Here is a 19,479-nt window from a genome sequence, read left to right on the forward strand (position 1 = left end):
AATAAGACTGCATTGACAGCATCCTGATCCTGTGTTCAGATCTTTTGTGATTTCTTGTGAAGGGTCTTTGATTTTTGCATAAAAATAAAAAATATATTAATATAATTTGATTTTTGCTTACTACTGATTTTTTTTTCAGATTCAGCAGGTGCAGCCGATTTACACTAGTTGCCACCTATTGCCAGCTATTTGGTGGCATTTAGTGGAAAATAGGACTGCCACCATAGTGGCGTTTTGGTGAAATTTTGTCCACTTACTGCCACCTATTGGGGATTGGTGGAAATAAGTGGCATTAGGTGGAAAATAGATTTTACACCATAATGGTGGCATTTTAGTGGTATTTTGTCTAAATACTCCACTTACTGCCACCATGAAGGTGGCTATTGGTGGAATTAAGTGGCAAACAAATTTTCCACCATAATGGTGTAAAACTGTCTAAATACTCCACTTATTGCCACCTAAAGGTGTACACAAGTGGAAAAAGGTGGAATTTAGTGGAAAACATGTTTGCCACTGTCCTGTTCATTTTTTCACCATTTTGGTGGCATTTTAGGTGGCATTTTGGTGGAAAATTGTCTAAATACTCCACCATTGAAAAGGGTGGCATTATAGTGGCAAATCTAGGGACGGGAAACTTCGGGTTTAACGTCTTTTTCAACAATTTTTCAGTCATATAAACGACGGTGTCTACTTGTAGCAGTGAGCACAATGCCCAACTTTATAGTGCTGCCTCACTGGAATATCACGCCGTAGACACGTGGCATGATACCCCACCCAGTCACATTATACTGACACCGGGCTGACCAGTCCTAGCACTATTCCCTTAATGCTAAGCGCCAAGCGAGGAAGCTGCTAGTACCATTTTTTACGTCTTGGCACAAAATATATCCATAGGTATGTAGTGGGTCAAAAATGGACACCTGTCTGTTCACTTAGAACACTGACACTGGAAGAGTAAGTAAACAAAGTCATATAGTAAGTAACCCTAGTAACCAAAGGTATACAGTGGGTTACAAATCGACACACTTATGCAGGAGTGCACATTTTGGGCCATATATGAATCAGGACGCGGACACGGACGCATGGGCGAGCCCAATAGCTCTACTATTCTATGAATAGTCAAGCTAAAAAGTTCCTATCACAATGTACCATCAATGTGGGATTAAATGCAATTTCTAAAAAAACAACAAAAAAAAAACCCCAAAAGAACATGGTTGTTTCCTTGCAGAGGATAGTGCAAGGAGGCAATGGTCGATTTTTCTTTAAAAAATACCAAAAGGAAGCCAAGTGCCTGGATGCTTCAGGGTAAGACGTTTTAAACTATGTTTTTATCAAATAGAAAATGTGGAAACTGCATTTGTCACTCAACGCAACAAAAACGAAAATGTTGTAGGCTCAGTTTTATTGAGCCTGTTCAAGGACTGTAGTGAAAATGCAAGGCCACACATAAAGTATTACCTAAATTTCAGCAGAAAATAATAAAATAACAAAGTGAAGAGTGCAAAGAGGTAAGGTTGTTATTCTCATCTATCCAAGGCAGTATAGTCACTAGCTGTATGGACAGTCTGAGGTAGGCCTCTGGGATACAGAGTGTAAGATCTTGATCATAATATACTAGTATTTCAAAAGAAAGAAAAAACAACATCATTGGTTTTATTTTGTTATTCAACCAAACATAAATCTGGAAATAACAGATATAAAATTATTATCATATATGAATATTAACAATAATGAGACAAAATTTGCTAGAAACAGTCATATTAAAGGAATATTCGAGACATTGCCAAAAACAGTCATAGAGTATTAGAGGTTGCCAGAAACAGTCAATTTAGAATATTATAGGAAGTCATAAACAGTCATATCAGAACATTTGAGGTTCCAGGAAAGAGTCAACTTTAAATATTAGAGGTGGTCAGAAACAGAAATATAAGATTAGATGTTGCCAGCAACAGTCAGAGAGGTTGACATTTCAATATGTGTTCATGTTCCCATCCTGAACAATTATCCTGCAGTAAACCTTTATACATAATAATTATAGGCTTCCACTAAAAACTATTCAATAAATAAATCAAGTGACTTTGCAACACTTATCGATTTAGTATTTACAAGTTGCAATGTTTTGAATTCAGATACTTCTGATGCAGATTTTAAAAAACACAATGATTATCCTACACCTACCAGTACATGAATTAAATCTCAAACATTTTATAACAAGAGCACCGCCTTGCGGGTGCTGACACTCATCTGATTTTTTTTGTGTAATAGAAATATTGTCCTACCCATGATTTTCTAAGTCTAAAAAGGGCCGTCATTCTTGCAAAAAGCAGGATAGAGTTATGTTTCTTGATGTACAGTGTCCACTTATGATGGTGAAAAACTGTTGCAAGTTTTAAAGCATTAGCTTTGATAGTTTATGAGAAAAGTTGACTTAAACATAATACTCAACCAAGAAAATGATTTTCTAAGTCCAAAAGGGGCAATAATTATTGCAAAAAGCAGGATGGAGTTACGCTGCTTGCTGTACAGGGTCAGCTTATGATGGTGAACAAGTGTTGCAAGTTTCAAAGCAATAGCTTTGATAGTTTAAGAGAAAAAGTTGACCTAAACATAAAACTTAACCAAGAAATCTGATATTTTCTAAGTCCAAAAGGGGCCATAAATCTGGCAAAAAGCAGGACAGAGTTATGTTTCTTGCTGTACAGGGTCAACTTATGATGGTGAACAAGTGTTGCAAGTTTTAAAGCAATAGCTTTGATAGTTTACGATAAAAGCTGACCTAAACATAAAACTTAACCAAGAAAACTGATTTTCTAAGTCCAAAAGGGGCAATAAATCTTGCAAAAAGCAAGATGGAGTTATGTTTCTTGATGTACAGGGTCTGCTTATGATGGTGAACAAGTATTCCAAGTTTCAAAGCAATAGCTTTGATAGTTTGGGAGAAAAGTTGACCTAAACATAAAACTTAACCAAGAAATCTGATATTTTCTAAGTACAAAAGGGGCCATAAATCTTGCAAAAAGCAAGATGGAGTTATGTTTCTTGCTATACAGGGTCAGCTTATGATGGTGAACAAGTATCCAAGTTTCAAAGCAATAGCTTTGATAGTTTAGGAGAAAAACTGACCTAAACATAAAACTTAACCAGGCAACGCCGACGCAGACGCCGACGCCGACAACCGCTCAAGTGATGACAATAACTCATCATTTTTTTTCAAAAAATCAGATGAGCTAAAAAGTGACTAATTTGATGTTTACTTAATAATGTAAACATTATTATAAAAAGCACTTGCATATAGGTATACAGCAAAAACGTACAAAAGCAAATTTTTTATTTGAAAAAGTTCACATAATAACAGTAATTTTTTCATCTGACATGTTCCCCTTCATTCTCCATTGTTGGCTCTTAATAATAACATTAAAATGCTATCATCGTATAGGGAGATAACAGGAAATACCTACTTTCACTTTCATTTTACCAAACAGTTACCAAACAGTCAAGAAATAAGCTGGGAAGGAGATCAAGCTGCTCAAAATCTTCCTAAAATGTTCCTCTTTAATAGAGGCAAGAATCATTATGAAGTTTATATCTGGCAGAAAAATGGCATTATATATTAAAATGAACATTTGAATGGACCACTACAGCAAACTTGGCAAATTATTCTGTGCTACCAAATAACACTGAAATTTATGTATAATGGAGAAGGAAATATAGCTTTTTGTGTGTTCTGTCCTGGCAACATGGGCATACTGACACAAAACAATGAAAACAGAATCTATGTACAATGAATAAACTTTACACAAGGATTTCCTGGAAATGAAATGTATTTGAGATCATACACAACCTTACAAGAATTTCAGAAGCTATTTATAGAAATCTAAAAACTGGCAGTGAAATACTAGTATTTGATTCAAACTTGTTAAACATGAATCTTAAAAACTGGCGGTGCAATACTAGTATTTGATTCGAACTTGTTAAACATGATCCCTAAAAACTGGCAGTGCAATACTATTACTTGATTCGAACTTGTTAAACATGAACCCTAAAAACTAGTAGTGCAATACTATTACTTGATTCGAACTTGTTAAACATGAACCCTAAAAACTGGCAGTGCAATACTATTACTTGATTCGAACTTGTTAAACATGAACCCTAAAAACTTGTAGTACAATACTATTACTTGATTCGAACTTGTTAAACATGAACCCTAAAAACTGGTGGTGCAATACTATTACTTGATTCGAACTTGTTAAACATGAACCCTAAAAACTAGTAGTGCAATACTATTACTTGATTCTAACTTGTTAAACATGAACCCTAAAAACTAGTGGTGCAATACTATTATCTGATTTGAACTTGTTAAATATGAACCCTAAAAACTGGTGGTGCAATACTATTACTTGATTCGAACTTGCTAAACACGAACCTTAAAACAATGAGTGATCGTAACATATGATCATGAAAACACAACTAAAATGTGATCAAACAACATAAAAACAAGAGATTCAAATCAATTTTGCTGTACTGATTCCCTGGCTGTCCAGATATTTTGCTTCCTTTGTACCTCCTTTCAGACAAAAGATTGCAGGTGATCAGAAATCAAAAAATATATCCATATACTATATAACTTAAATGATTAAATAGAGCCATCATATCGTTAAGTACATACATCATACCAAATTAATTTATTCCATCAAATGCAAGCAACTGTTATAATCAACTAACATAAAATAACACAGATGTACAGATTCTACTTTAGTTCTATCTGTAGAATTATTTCAACACTATCACATCATACAATAGAAACAGGAATTTCTACATTTATTTATTTATTTATTGTGTTGGGTTTAATGTCGCATCGACACAATTATAGCGACTTTCCAGCTCTAATGGTCGAGGAAGACCCCACCAACCTTCCGTAAGCCAACTGGATGGCTTCCTCACATGAAGAATTCAACGCCCCGAGTGTGGTTCGAACCCACATCAATGAGGGGCAAGTGATTTGAAGTCAGCAACCTTAACCACTCAGCCATTGAGGCCCCTTCTACATGGATGATTGTAAATGTACTGCAATCATAACCGGTCTTTTATAACTAAAACATTAGTTCCAGTCTGCAAACTAACCAACAATGGTATTAGCAATTAGAATACAGTAAAACACTGACTGAGATCAGGTGGGGATGTGTAAAATATACTTTTGGGTTTCTAATGATCTAAACATATAAAATTTAAGGAGCATACAAGGGACCATATGAACTGCACGGGCAAGTTCACGTGCCAGAGTCATCAATATTCTGGTGAGCAGAGTTTCATTTGTCAATTCACAAATAATCCTATTCAAACTTTAGTATTAGCATGTGTACTATCTTAAAACTGCTAACAACATGAGTGCTATAATGCATATTGCATCTAGTCATAGACTGGCACATGTAGTGGAAGCATATTTCTTTGGTACAGGCTGTGTAATATTCTAATAACAAGGGTACCAGCATGCAACCTAACATATAAATACTGGAACCAGAATGCAAACTAAAACATAATCCCTGACCAAACATGGGTACCAGCATGTAAACTAACACACTCATAATCTCTGATCAAACATGGGTACCAGCATGTAAACTAACCCAGTTATAATCTCTGATTCAACATGGGTACCAGCACGTAAACTAACACACTATTTTTAATCAAACACTGGTACCAGCAAGATAACTGGTATCATTAAGTTCTACCATCAGTTTAGCTATAGTAGAATCTCTCTCTGCAATCATTTTATCTTTCTCTACTAACCGTTTCTTAAGACTTTCAATTTCTTTCCTCATATCATCAATGACTTGCTCTTTAGTCAGAAATAGTTCTCCACCAAGCATGGATTTTGTTGATGGACGGACATCTGGACTTTCACTGGTCATAAGTTCAATATACTGTGTCTGTACAGGCCAGTTCGTGTACACTTCATCTGGAATTATACCTTTTCTCAAATCACTTAAGCTCTTGAAACGTTCCATTTCTGTTCCATAACTTTGGAATAATTCAAACAGTATGACGCCTAAACTGTAAATATCACATTTTGTATTATATCCCGACCCCTGTAGCTGTTCTGGCGCAGCATAGGTTGACGTACCAACCCCAGAAGTATGGTCAGACAGAATGCTGCCGGTACGGACAAGTCTTGTTGTAGCTACGTTAAGAGCATTGAAGGATTCGTCACTAACTGGACTAGTAATTACATCATCAGTCGCTAAACCAAAATCGCCAACTTTCACATGAAGACCTTCTTCTCGGAGAAAAATATTCCGGGGCTTTAAGTCCCTGTGGATAACACCTTGAGAATGTATATATTCCACAGCTTTCAGAATTTGTCTGAAAATGATCATGTTTTTGTCAGTATATGGGATGAGATCTTTTTCACAGTGACATTTTTCATTTCTTTTTTGCATCCATTCTTTTAAAGTTACGCTGCATAACTCCATCTGTATGTATAGCGTAACAGTTTTCTGAAATTATCAAAAACTTCAAATGAATTTCTATTTAACCTTTAGCATGCCAGATAAATTGTCGTCTGCTGGAAATGTCATCTGCTACAATTGTAAAGTTCATTCAATTTGCTCCAAAATTGGAAGAAATATTGTCAGAGTAGCAAACAGCTTGGAACCTGATCAGACGCCGATTTAATCGGTGTCTGATCTGGTTCCAAGCTGTTTGCAAAGGCTGTTAAATTCGCCTGCAGCAGGCTAAGGGTTAAGGAAGTAATATCTAACCAGTAAGTATTGCACTCACAGTGCTAAAACAGCCATTTGTTATTAATTCAAATAACTGTTCAAACCATAATTAATACCTCTTATTATGCGTGCTTGCTTTCAACTAAAATATATTCTATCATTTAAAGAAATCTTAATCTTTAACAGGTATAAACATATAGTTTCTTAAAACAATACAAATTCTATTTTAGTACATCACGTCAATAATGAAATCCCTTTCTGGAACGAACAGGATCATAAATATATACATTCTATCATAATAAAAAGAAATCAGAAAACACCACGGATTTTTTTACAGTTTTTTCTGCATCTACATCTTTATTTAATATATTTTGCAAGGAATTTTCTATTATTAATAATTCATATTCTTTCGCATTCAAGTACAGTTCCCTACCAGTAAAAACACGATATTTTCACTTTTTGAAACAGTGAAAATATCAAATTTATTACACTGATAAATTCAGTATTTCACTGAAGAGCATAAAATAAATAAAATCAATTTACAAACGTAGAAAGTTTTTACCTGTAGAGGAAACTCAGTTTCTACAAACTGGAAAATGTTACTGCTGTCTTCTAAAGGTAGAGCTAATTCATCCGAAGCCACAGGATCACAACTTATACTTCTTTTATATAATCTCCGTCTATTCCTTCCATCTCCACGATCATATGTGCTGCCGTCTACTTGGTCCAACTGGTTATCAGAATCTAACATACTATTGTCTAGTGTAAATTTAACCTTAGATTCCAGTACTGTTTTCACATTACCAAAGTGTCCTGGGACCAATGACAAAGCATGAGATTCTACTGATGTTTTTTCCATTTCAAAGGTTGATGTATTATCTAGTTTGAAGTCATTACCACCAAATGTTTTCCTGCCCTGATACTCGAACACATCATTATGACTTTTGTTTCTATGATTCAATGCAAACATCTTTGGAGGACTGGCCGCGGTATTTTGAGGAGAAGATGCCTGACTAGAATTGTTTGAAGCTATTTCCTTGATTTTTGGTCCAGTGCCCCACCTGAGGCAATCATTGTAAGGTGGCAGAAGGCCCTGGGAATAATCTCCGTCACAAGTGTCCTGAAATATGACACCGGTGTCGTTTTCTGACTCTGTGAGATTCTCCGTGTCAAATGAAATGTCATGTAAACTGGCACCAGCTGAAATATACAGAACAGTATTATACCCTTTACTGCCAATGAATATACAACAATGTCATAACTCATTTATATATTTCCCCTTTTACTCAATTTGCTGTCATCTGCCTGGTCTGTAAAACAATATTTTATATAGCCCAAATACTAATCTATACGTGTGCCTTTCCCTAACAACACTGTCTTAGTATAATTTTCTGACAACAATTGATTTTCTATTTATAAATGTGATAAAACTCAGATGTCATATCAACCTTCTATATTTGGAGCAATACATGCAACAGTGCTTCCCTATTTCATCAACTTGTTTATGTGAAAGACATATTAGAATTGAAATAATACATAGCAACATCTTGTTTCAACTTACTGAAACAATACAGAATCAGTTGTATGCCATACATATCATTCAGTCACTCTACATCTTTATAACCTTTTCACATTATACTGACATGTTAAAACATGTTTTTTCTATATATTATGTCTTAAATTAACAAGAAATAAACATTACATGCTTCAAAACAAAGATATTTGCTCATTTACAAATCGAGAGCTCAGAGCGAAACTAGTCTATCTGCTTCTATTTCTATATACACTAAGACTAGTTTCGCTTTGAGCTCTCGAAATAAGAAATAACCTTTTCATAATGCTTAAGTCTCTGCACACAGTAAATGATAATCGAGTACAACTTACAAGATGGTTTAGGTAATGGAGCTGTACTGTACTCCAGCCAGGCAGCGTTGTATCCAACAATATTGGTGTGCTGGAGACTGGCCAATGCTTTCACTTCTCTCAATACCTGCATGAAAAAGTAACTATCATAATATCTGACTTGTCATGTAATCAAACATGTCTGAATAGCGTTCTGCTCAAGCTGGTGTTACAGGGCATGAGAGGTGTTGCACATTTAATTACCTCTGATGAACAGACTTAATCAAACCGAGTCTACTATTATTCTTCTTGGTTGCATTCTTTGCTTCCAAAGGATCTTTTTACAGATTTTATTATCACACCTAAGATGCTAACAGAAACATGCAATACAAACTGTACAGGCATTTATATATCAATGCAGGATCACATATCTCAGATCATGTTGATGATAAACTGTAATATAACTTACGCGATGTTCTTCTTAATGATTTGATAAGACATTGTGTCTGAAATCATCCATCCTCCACCTCTGATTCATGTGAGGAAGTTGGCAATTACTTGGGGAGAACAGGTATGTACTGGTACAGAATCCAGGAACACTAATTAGGTTAACTGCCTGCTGTTACATGACTGAAATACTGCTGAAAAACAGCGTCAAACCCAAATCAAACAAACTACTTACCCGAAACCAAACTTCTGGCCTGGAGTGTTTGAACTTGACCTTTTTTACAGCATACATCTTCCCATCTAGCTTGTTTCTACTCTGTCAAAATATTAATCAATACATATTGAGACTACCAATTGGAGGAATCAATAGTATTATGTTATAAATTTAATATTTAGATCTATAGCAATATTAGACAGATATACTAAACACTATATATGAGCCGCGCCATAAGAAAACCAACATAGTCGCACTGCGACCAGCAGGGATCCAGACCAGCCTGCGCATCTCTAACGGTTTCTCTAATTGCAATAGGATTTGATAGTAAACAGCATGGATCCTGACCAGACTGCATGGATGCGCAGGCTGGTCTAGATCCATGCTGGTCGCAAAGTCACTATGTTGGTTTTCTCATGGCCCGGCTCATATATTACATAAGTATACATGTATGCTGTGTGTTTCTACAATCAGTTTCATAAACAATTATTTTGGAGGTTTACAATAACAAAAGTTTCTCAATGTAAACCTTATAGACAGCTCCAAACCCTCCTTTTCCTATCTTCTCCATTTCTACAAACTCTGTGCTGTAGCGAGATGTTTGATTGATAAGGTCACCAGTACTAGACGATGGATGTACAGGAATGCTGAAAATATCATCATGAGAATTATAACACTCTATCTACCTGTGCATGTATAACTGAGCCTTGCCATGAGAAAACAAACATAGTGGTTTTGCGACCAGCATGGATCCAGACCAGCCTGCACAGTCTGGTCAGGATCCATGCTGTTCACTTTCAAAGCCTATTGGAATTAGAGAAACTGTTAGCAAACAGCATGGATCCTGACCAGACTGCGCGGATGTGCAGGCTGGGCTGGATCTATGCTGGTCGCAAAGCCACTATGTTGGTTTTCTCATGGCACGGCTCATATCATTCTTGTGTGTCATCTTAAAATATGTAGTCCTTTAAAATAGTAATAATTATTGGAAGTCAATATTTCAATTGTAATAGTTTTTTTTACAAAACTACCAGTAGTCCAAAATAATAGAACTTCTGCAGAAGTCAGCAGACTAGCCAGGGTAATAGGGAATAACAGTCAATAAACTGCTTACTGTCTTTTGAGAAAGGGTTTCTCCGACGAGGTTAGATATGGTCGTGGAAGGACCACGGCTTGCAATATATTGATCACAGATTTGAATATAGTAAAGGGTACTACTGAATCTTTTCTTTTCTATTACTAGTATCTCCCTTTATGTCTTTGTACCGTTCTAACCATATGATTATATTATATATATTCTCTATACAAACAACTGCTCTTATCTGTTTTTAACATAAAATTCAAAGCATTTATAAAACTTTAAAGAAAGACAGTGATCATAATGTTCTGACTGACCAAGCTTGATTACATGAGTCACATTTTACTTACTTGTTTTGTAGTGCAGGAAGGTTTGTGTCACTGAATCCATTAGGAGCAGGTAGAGACAGTTTACCTGTGAGACCCTGAAAAGTTTAAATCATTTTATTTTTCTTTATCAAAATAAAGTTACAATGTTTATCAGTAACTGTTTTCTTACAATTGAAACATGTAGCTGTATTTTGTAAATCTTTATTCGTTAATTAGAGTAAATTCTTAGGAGATGAAAGGTTTATGTATCTTTATGTAAAAAAGCTACATACATCTTGAGAAAACAGTGTAAGTACTAGCAAAATCCTGTGAAAACTGTGTTTGGACATTAGACTCCTACTTTGTCAATTTTTGACAGCTAGCAACATGATGTGAATACTATGTTTTTGTCCACCCTTAAAACTAGCAACATCCTGCAAAAACTGTGTCTGTACTATCCATTCTTACTTTATTAGACCTGTGAACAGCAGCTAGCAGCATCCTGTGAAAACTGTGTCTGAACTGTCCATTCTTACCTTATTAGACTTGTGAAAAGCAGGTAGCAACATCCTGCAAAAACTGTGTCTGTACTGTCCATTCTTACCTTATTAGATTTGTGAACAGCAGCTAGCAGCATCCTGTGAACACTGTGTCTGCACTGTCCATTCTTTAATACTAGATCTGTGATCATCAGCTAGCAACATCCTGTGAAAGCTGTGTCTGAACTGTCCACTCTTACCTTATTAGACTTGTGAACATCAGCTAGCAGCATCCTGTAAACACTGTCTCTGTACTGTCCATTTTTACCTTATTAGATTTGTGAACAGCAACTAGCAGCATCCTGTGAACACTGTGTCTGTACTGCTCTCTAAGGCTGCTCATCTCATCCAGCATTAAAAGTGGAGACACCACATTCAACTTTGTCAGCTGCTCACATATTGCTACAAAATTGTGAATAAATATATTGAAAAAACAAATCATCTCCAAGTTCTTAACTAGCTGTCATATCTACATTTAATTTTCAATAAGTAAGTACCAGTGGGGCATCATTTTATGTCCATAAGTCATCTATGCACCAATGCTCACCGTGACAAGATGAAGGTCACAATAATAAGCTTAGATACCCAACATTCAAACATAACTTATAACAAGAGCACCGCCTTGCGGGTGCTGACGCTCATCTGATTTTTTTTGTGTAATAGAAATATTGTCCTACCCATGATTTTCTAAGTCTAAAAAGGGCCATCATTCTTGCAAAAAGCAGGATAGAGTTATGTTTCTTGATGTACAGCGTCCACTTATGATGGTGAAAAACTGTTGCAAGTTTTAAAGCAATAGCTTTGATAGTTTATGAGAAAAGTTGACTTAAACATATCACTCAACCAAGAAAATGATTTTCTAAGTCCAAAAGGGGCAATAATTATTGCAAAAATCAGGATGGAGTTACGCTGCTTGCTGTACAGGGTCAGCTTATGATGGTGAACAAGTGTTGCAAGTTTCAAAGCAATAGCTTTGATAGTTTAAGAGAAAAAGTTGACCTAAACATAAAACTTAACCAAGAAATCTGATATTTTCTAAGTCCAAAAGGGGCCATAAATCTTGCAAAAAGCAGGATGGAGTTATGTTTCTTGCTGTACAGGTCAACTTATGATGGTGAACAAGTGTTGCAAGTTTTAAAGCAATAGCTTTGATAGTTTAGGATAAAAGCTGACCTAAACATAAAACTTAACCAAGAAAACTGATTTTCTAAGTCCAAAAGGGGCAATAAATCTTGCAAAAAGCAAGATGGAGTTATGTTTCTTGCTGTACAGGGTCAGCTTATGATGGTGAACAAGTATTCCAAGTTTCAAAGCAATAGCTTTGACAGTTTGGGAGAAAAGTTGACCTAAACATAAAACTTAACCAAGAAATCTGATATTTTCTAAGTACAAAAGGGGCCATAAATCTTGCAAAAAGCAAGATGGAGTTATGTTTCTTGCTATACAGGGTCAGCTTATGATGGTGAACAAGTATTCCAAGTTTCAAAGCAATAGCTTTGATAGTTTAGGAGAAAAGCTGACCTAAACATAAAACTTAACCAGGCAACGCCGACGCAGACGGCGACGGCGACGCCGACAACCGCTCAAGTGATGACAATAACTCATCATTTTTTTTCAAAAAATCAGATGAGCTAAAAAGTTCAGGTGGCCCTAAAATGTATTTATTATTTGAAGGGATGTTTGCTGAAAATTTACTGACTGAATATCAAACAGTGCAGACCATGATCAGCCGGCATGTATGTGCATGCTGATCTTGGTCTGCATTGTTTGCAAAGCTATAAATATTTTGCCGCCATCAGCGTAAAGGTTAAATTCAATTGTACAGAAAAAAGTTGTTTTTGTCTTAAGCCTAAAGGTGAAAAATCTGTAATCCTTTGACTACTCTGACATGAAAAGAATGTATGGCAAATATACATTTCACTACGGTCATTGTAATACCATTAAAACTACAGATGCAGATTATACCACAAACTTAAATGAGCAAACACAAAATCATTTAGTGTGCATATTTTGTTTAAGTCCATGGTTGCATTACCCTGCAATGCTTAAAATGATGCAAAAATTAATATTCCCATGCACAACTATACTCCTTACTTATGCATTTTTATTGGAATCCTATTCAAGCTGTGAAAGTAGTATGCACCACAGTTCCTTTTAATGAAACAACAAAGCAAACGTAATTTCCCCTCCCAAACCACTGGCACCAGATCAGAAAGAAAATGCCTCCGTACGTGTTACACCCTACCCCTAGGTATTCTATAAGAACCATGGTCATGAACGGGAAAATATACTAACCCATTTCAATCGCGTATTTCATACCTAAATCACGCAGGTCAGTAAATGTGTACTACTGATATTAAACAAGCGATAATTTATCTTCAATCGTGCACCAGTCACCTTGTCTCAATATTCCATGTTGCAGAGATGCTCCGTATAGTTTATGCTTTAGTCAACGTTACAGAAAAAACTTGCGTGAACTTCCCTAATGAACATCCGGTCTAGAGGTCACGACAGTATGCACATGTTAAGCGAAATGTAAACAAACAAAAACAGAATGCAATATATTCACAGTTTTACGAAAAGACTCGAAATGATGAATGAAATTCATCTTGTATATGGTTTTGAATTTGAAATCATACATAGTTATACATCAATTCTGTTTATTTAATTCATTTTGCACATTTATGCTACATATAAACATTTTAGCGTACACGTGTAGTAAAATGACGACTGACATACATTTTCACATCAGCCAATCAGAGTGTGTCTATAATCTAGAACGGAACTTCACCAGGGAAGTTCAAGCAAGTTTTTTGTGTACCTGTGAAAAAACTGTAAACTACACGTTGTTTTTCTAAGATAAGAACTATTGAAGAAATGTGACCGGTACACAACGGAAGATAAATTACCACTTGTTTAATATCAATAGTACACATTTACTGAACTGCGTGTTTTAGATATGAAATACGCGATTGAAATGGGTTAGTATATTTTCCCGTTCACGACCATGGTTCTTATAGAATATCTACGGGTAGGGTATAACATGTACAGAGGCATTTCTTTCTGATCTGGCGCCAGTGTCCCAAACTTTGGTTGTAGGGGCATATCATGCAGGGCCTCCTCTGTCTTTCGCCAATGTAGCCAAATGCTACTGGCTACAGATTTTTTAAAGTGGCTCCAAGAATTTTATTAAAATGTGGCCAAATTTCAGCAATTCAGCTTCAATTTGGCAATTTCTCTCAAAAAATGACTACAATTTTCTGAGGCCCAGAGGAGGCCCTTTCATCTACTTACATTTGAAAATATCTTGTGCCTGTCTGGTATCTCTGCCATACATATGACAGAGCTGCTCCAATATTGATACCAACAACAAGTGGTTGGGCACTGATCTTGGAAGGACAACCTTTGACGTCACTGCTGGTACAGGTGGTGCTGTGCTCGAACTTCCTGTTCCAGTATGGCATTCTGACAGGTCTGAGTCTGGTATGAAAGAGTAATGTTCAAAAATCAAATTGTTACATGCCAATTAATAATAAATACATTAGCATATCTGTATCGGACAAGCTAGACTAAATCATAACACATAAATTTCAAAGCCAACACTGTTTAAATTTGACTGCGCAATAGTGCAAGTTAGTAGACCCCTTTGAACCTATGCAACAGGACTGATGCAAGGACACTAAGAAAGAAATGAGCCGCACCATGAGAAAACCAACATAGAGTGTTTGCGACCAGCATGGATCCAGACCAGCCTGTGCATACGCTTAGTCTGGTCAGGATCCATGCTGCTCACTTTCAAAGCCTATTGCAATTAGAGAAACTGTTAGCGAATAGCATGGATCCTGACAAGATTGCGCAGATGTGCAGGCTGGTCTGGATGCTGATGGCAAATGCACTATGTTGGTTTTCTCATGGCGCGGCTCAAATGGACTTTCATTCTGAGTGATTTGTATTAGATGATTCAATATTCTACAAGAAGCCCATCAAAAATCTCAGGTTTAATGGAAAGATAAAAACCAGTATAGAACAGGTAATTCACCTGTATATCAACACAGGAGCAATATGTTATAAAACATGAATGTGTGTCAACCTGTTTTTATATGGCTCTCAAAATTTTACTAAATGTTGTACACACATAACAACTTTCATGGCTGGAGCACTTATATGGCTCAAACTTAAGATCAGCCCCAAGGATTCAAAAGGGACGACTTGAAAAACACTGGAAAATGCCCGAGAAGGCAAACAGAATATTATAATAGAAAATACCTACAATTCAAGTCAAAGGTTGTAATAGAACAAGAATTTCACTACAGAATTTAAAATCAAAAAGTCGCATTTTAAATGTCTGGATTGTATCAAAATCCTTTTTCCTATGGCAAATTATAACAAAGCAATTCAACTTGTTTAGGTTTACAATACAAATTAACATACCATCAAACGTCAGAATTCTGTCTGGTTTCTTCAGATTGAGTTTAAAGCTTGCCATTTCTCACACAGTTTTCTTCCATTCCACTGTACGTTTTTTTGTGGACTGGTTATCACACTGTGTAGTTCTTTGAGGACTGGTTACAACATTGTGCAGTTCTTTCTGGACTGGGTATCACATTTTGCATTTCCTCATGTACTGGTTATCACAATGTGTTATTCTTTGTCGACTGGTAATATTAAATAACATTATGCAGTTTTTTGTGGACTGGTAATCACAATGCCTAGTTCTTATTGGACTGGTACTCAAAATGCCCAGTTCTTTAATACTGGTTATAACAATGTGTAGTTCTTTGTGGACTGGTTATCACACTGTGCAGTTCTTTTTGGACTGGTTATATCACAAGTCCTTGAACATAAAGCAACATCCTGGAACAAATATACATATACTATATTAAAGCAAAAAATAACCTCCAAGAATCATAATGTTTATTTGACATGCACAAAGTTTGTTATATTCTCTACCAAGGTAAACTTTAAAATATAGCATTTCTGAAATAACTTACATACGAAATGAAATTAATTACAGTTATAACATATATTGATGGTCGTCATTAAACCTATAAATTACATTTTTTCTCTAGAGGAAGCACATCAATATTCTCTAAATCAGAGCTTGCAATTTTGTCTATAGATTTCCTATTCCAGCTTACATGGTAAAATTAAAATTTTATGCTCTTTTCTTTCTTTCTTTCAAGGCAGTGGCTGGTGCAACAGACTTGAGGTCTAGTGCACCATCAGCGGTGCAGCAGACTTGAGGTCTAGTGCACCATCCCGGTGCAGCAGACTTGTGGTCTAGTGCACCATCACCAGTGCAGCAGACTTGAGGTCTAGTGCACCGTCATTTTTGTTATATATAAAATATAGCCTTTCTTTGAAGTATAATTATAACATCTTGTCACCAGTAGTATGTGTGACCATTATTAAAAGAATGAAGTAAGATGAACCTTGATTTACCTTTTAATTTACCAATTTACCTCACATGCTATCTTCATTCTTCGGCAACAGTATTTCAGATTCACTATCTCATGATCAGAGCTGCCACCACAAGAGACAAACACGCCCAATCCAATCATTAAGTAACTTTAACAAGCAACCTAACAACGCCTACATTTGTAGACCTCCATTCAATGTCTAAATTTAATCGTTATTGTCTTTCACAGTTTTAATCATGGATTTCGTGAGATGTAGCTATTGTAATTAATAATATAACAAATATTGAAAATATAAACAGTTTTCACCTTGCATGTACATTATAAAATATTTGCTTGGAAGATGTCATTCAAGTTCCAAGAAGACTTAATCCTCTATTGTCACTGATATAAATCTGAAATTAAAATCAAATTTCAATTTTGATATACGTATTATGTACATATATATCCAAATACAGACAATAATTAATTGTATATATTCAACTTAAATTGACAAAAATATATGGTATTCATGTAAATTAAAAAAAAAAAAATCAATGAAATTCATTCTGTCATTCGTAAATACCTTAGTGAATGACGGATACTACTGTTGCCGAAGAACGAAGATCAGCGCTTGAGGAAAAACCATAAATTACAGGTAAGTCAAGGTTTATCTTCTTTTATTTTACTTTTAGTTCTTGCATATTACTGGTGAAAATATCTTTCAATAAAACAGTTAAACTTTACATAAAGGCTATATTCTATATAGTCGATGTTTATCTTACTTCATTCTTTTATGTTTTTGCATATAACTGGTGAAAATATTTTTCAATTAAACTTTATATAAAGGCTTTATTTTATGTATATTAAAAATGACGGTGCTCTAGACCTCGGGTCTGCTGCACCGGTGACGGTTCATTAGCCACTGCCTTCTTTAACAATGTTACTCCGAGATTATGCCAAGAACCTGGAGCCACTATTACAATGTCAACAAAGATTCATTATCAGAGATGTAATCATTACAAATACATTGCAGGGCTCTAGCTAGGTCCAATATTTTGGGAGAAGTCACTTCTCCCTCAAGCTGATTAAGGGAGAAGTGGGAAGACTTTTCCTACCGCAAGGCTGTTGCGTGATTCGAAAGGTGGCTGTAATTTTCTTGTTTCTAGATAAAGAACTTTGATGTGACCATTCATTTTCTTAGTTAGATCATTTCCCATACAGTGGTTATTGTTCCATTACAAAAAAGTTGTTTTCAAAATTCAAGCTCATGCTGTAAATGTAACCTGCCGAATTTTGGTTATATCTTGTATGAAGTGTTTATTATTAATACCGAGTCACCGCCTCGGTGAATGTCAGCATCTTCTCGAATAAAACTGAAAGTAAACTTTGTAAACTAGAAATACATAATTCAAATCAAATACATCGATGGAAGTCAATTAAACGTAGTTACATTACATCAAAGAAGTATAAATACACAGAATGGCAACTGGCTGTAATCTCGCGTGAGCTCGTGCCAGAGCGTGATTCGGCGTTATCTTACTAAAAACAAACATCGGCGAGCATAGAGTTACAATTTGTACCTGTAAAACTACATTTAAAATACATGTTAGCTTCTTATACAAAATTAGTTTAATTTGAAATGGTCTTAAGACACGAAGTATACGTTGTTTTTTGCCATCGAAAGAAGCGTGGCCATACAGTGATAATTATTTTACCGATGAATATTTGCTTTCGCATACAAAATGGCGCGTGGAGAAAGTGCCACTCCCGTAAACGAGATCTCGTTTTTTTGTCACGGGAGGTTGGCGAGATTTGTTCTGTATGCCTTTCAAGTTGCCAATCTATTTATTTTTATAGCTCTTTGATTACATGTTGTTCTTTTATCATAGATAGCAAATAATTGTGTACAATATTCCAATTAATCACATGGTTAATCAGCAGTTTCTTTATAAAACATTGTTTCTGGCTCTCGAACATGTTGACAATTAAATGCGATGTGTCAAAGACGCAACCGCGACTCTAACTGGCCGAACACAATCGACCCTAGTGTAACGGATAATTTGATTCGCTTTCACACTTCTCAGGAAAATCTCACAAGTTCCTGAAGTAGGCGGAGCTTAAACTATGCTATCGGCGTGTGTTTGTGTATTTCAAAACCTCGTTATGACACTGTGCCAGTTGTCAACATTCCGGGTAGCAGTGTGGAAGTCAAAGAAAATCGGGCAACTTGCATTTCGCTTTGAGGTTAGATTTGAGCAAAGTTTGAAGAAGTCAAGTCACCCACTCGCAAGAGCCATGCATTGTACATGCACCAGAAAACATTACCAACGGATTTCACTGGGGATTCCCTAGGCCTAACAGAATTACGCAGTTACTCTAAGTTTGGACATGATGGGACAGCGCGCAGTGCCAGTCAAAAGTTATCTCGCTATCAAAATTTAGACTACCTGCCATTGTGCAAGCTTGCTAGCAATCAAAAGCTACTGCCTTTGTACCCTCAGCTCCTCTCCTCATAGCTAAATTTCTACTTTCGCTTTAAGAAAACATGAAACGACCTTCTGAAATTGTACTTTTTTATTGCATCAGATTATTTACCTTCCATTTATAGTAAACAATACTTTTTTTCATAAAACCGAAGCTTCTGCATTTTGATGTAGTGTATGTTATGAAAACACTAACAATCTCTGGCGTTAGCACTGTTTATTTCTGGAATCTTCGACAAGTTTGGTTCCTTTCCATGGGCGCAGACATTTTGTCTAAATTCTATGCGAATATCTGTTTATAACGTTGTAGACTTCCACACACACGCACACGCACACGCACACACACACACACAGGTACTAGGTACTAGACTTTACACAAAAAAAGTTAATCGCGTATTGGCTTATTTAAACTAATAGTAAAATAGTCGATAAAAATTCAGCTCAGGGATTTTT

The 19,479-nt window shown here is 35.8% G+C and overlaps 1 protein-coding gene across 5 annotated transcripts; it reads right to left on the reverse strand.

Annotated features, from left to right (window-relative positions):
- Positions 1–1,642: 1,642 nt before the first annotated feature.
- LOC123549568 (eukaryotic translation initiation factor 2-alpha kinase 1-like) lies at positions 1,643–19,310 on the reverse strand. 5 transcript variants are annotated; one of them, XM_053545195.1, is made up of 11 exons: positions 19,139–19,286; positions 16,871–16,956; positions 15,576–15,998; positions 14,439–14,624; positions 11,413–11,546; positions 10,648–10,721; positions 9,749–9,866; positions 9,241–9,321; positions 8,601–8,706; positions 7,279–7,916; positions 1,643–6,491 (listed from the first exon to the last, which is right to left on the reverse strand). In XM_053545195.1, exons 3-11 carry the CDS (start codon positions 15,628–15,630, stop codon positions 5,682–5,684), a joined length of 2,202 nt encoding a protein of 733 aa, XP_053401170.1. In that variant the 5' UTR covers positions 15,631–15,998; positions 16,871–16,956; positions 19,139–19,286; the 3' UTR covers positions 1,643–5,681. The 5 variants fall into 5 exon arrangements, with proteins under 5 accessions (XP_053401170.1, XP_053401171.1, XP_053401169.1 ...); XM_053545196.1 differs by lacking the exon at positions 16,871–16,956 and having other exon boundaries at positions 19,223–19,310; XM_053545194.1 differs by lacking the exon at positions 16,871–16,956 and having other exon boundaries at positions 19,139–19,295.
- Between the last annotated feature and the right edge of the window lie 169 nt (positions 19,311–19,479).

The sequence above is a fragment of the Mercenaria mercenaria genome, chromosome 6 (genome assembly GCF_021730395.1).
Source record: "Mercenaria mercenaria strain notata chromosome 6, MADL_Memer_1, whole genome shotgun sequence".
In the NCBI taxonomy this organism is placed as follows: domain Eukaryota; kingdom Metazoa; phylum Mollusca; class Bivalvia; order Venerida; family Veneridae; genus Mercenaria; species Mercenaria mercenaria.

Excerpts from the sequence above, each read along its gene's own strand:
- LOC123549568 (XM_053545196.1), bottom strand. The coding sequence starts at position 15,630 with ATGGCAAGCTTTAAACTCAATCTGAAGAAACCAGACAGAATTCTGACG. Across the intron at positions 14,625-15,575 it reads CAGAATTCTGACGTTTGATG|ACTCAGACCTGTCAGAATGC; the intron begins GTATGTTAATTT and ends CTTTCATACCAG. Across the intron at positions 8,707-9,240 it reads GGCCAGAAGTTTGGTTTCGG|GTATTGAGAGAAGTGAAAGC; the intron begins GTAAGTAGTTTG and ends TTTTTCATGCAG.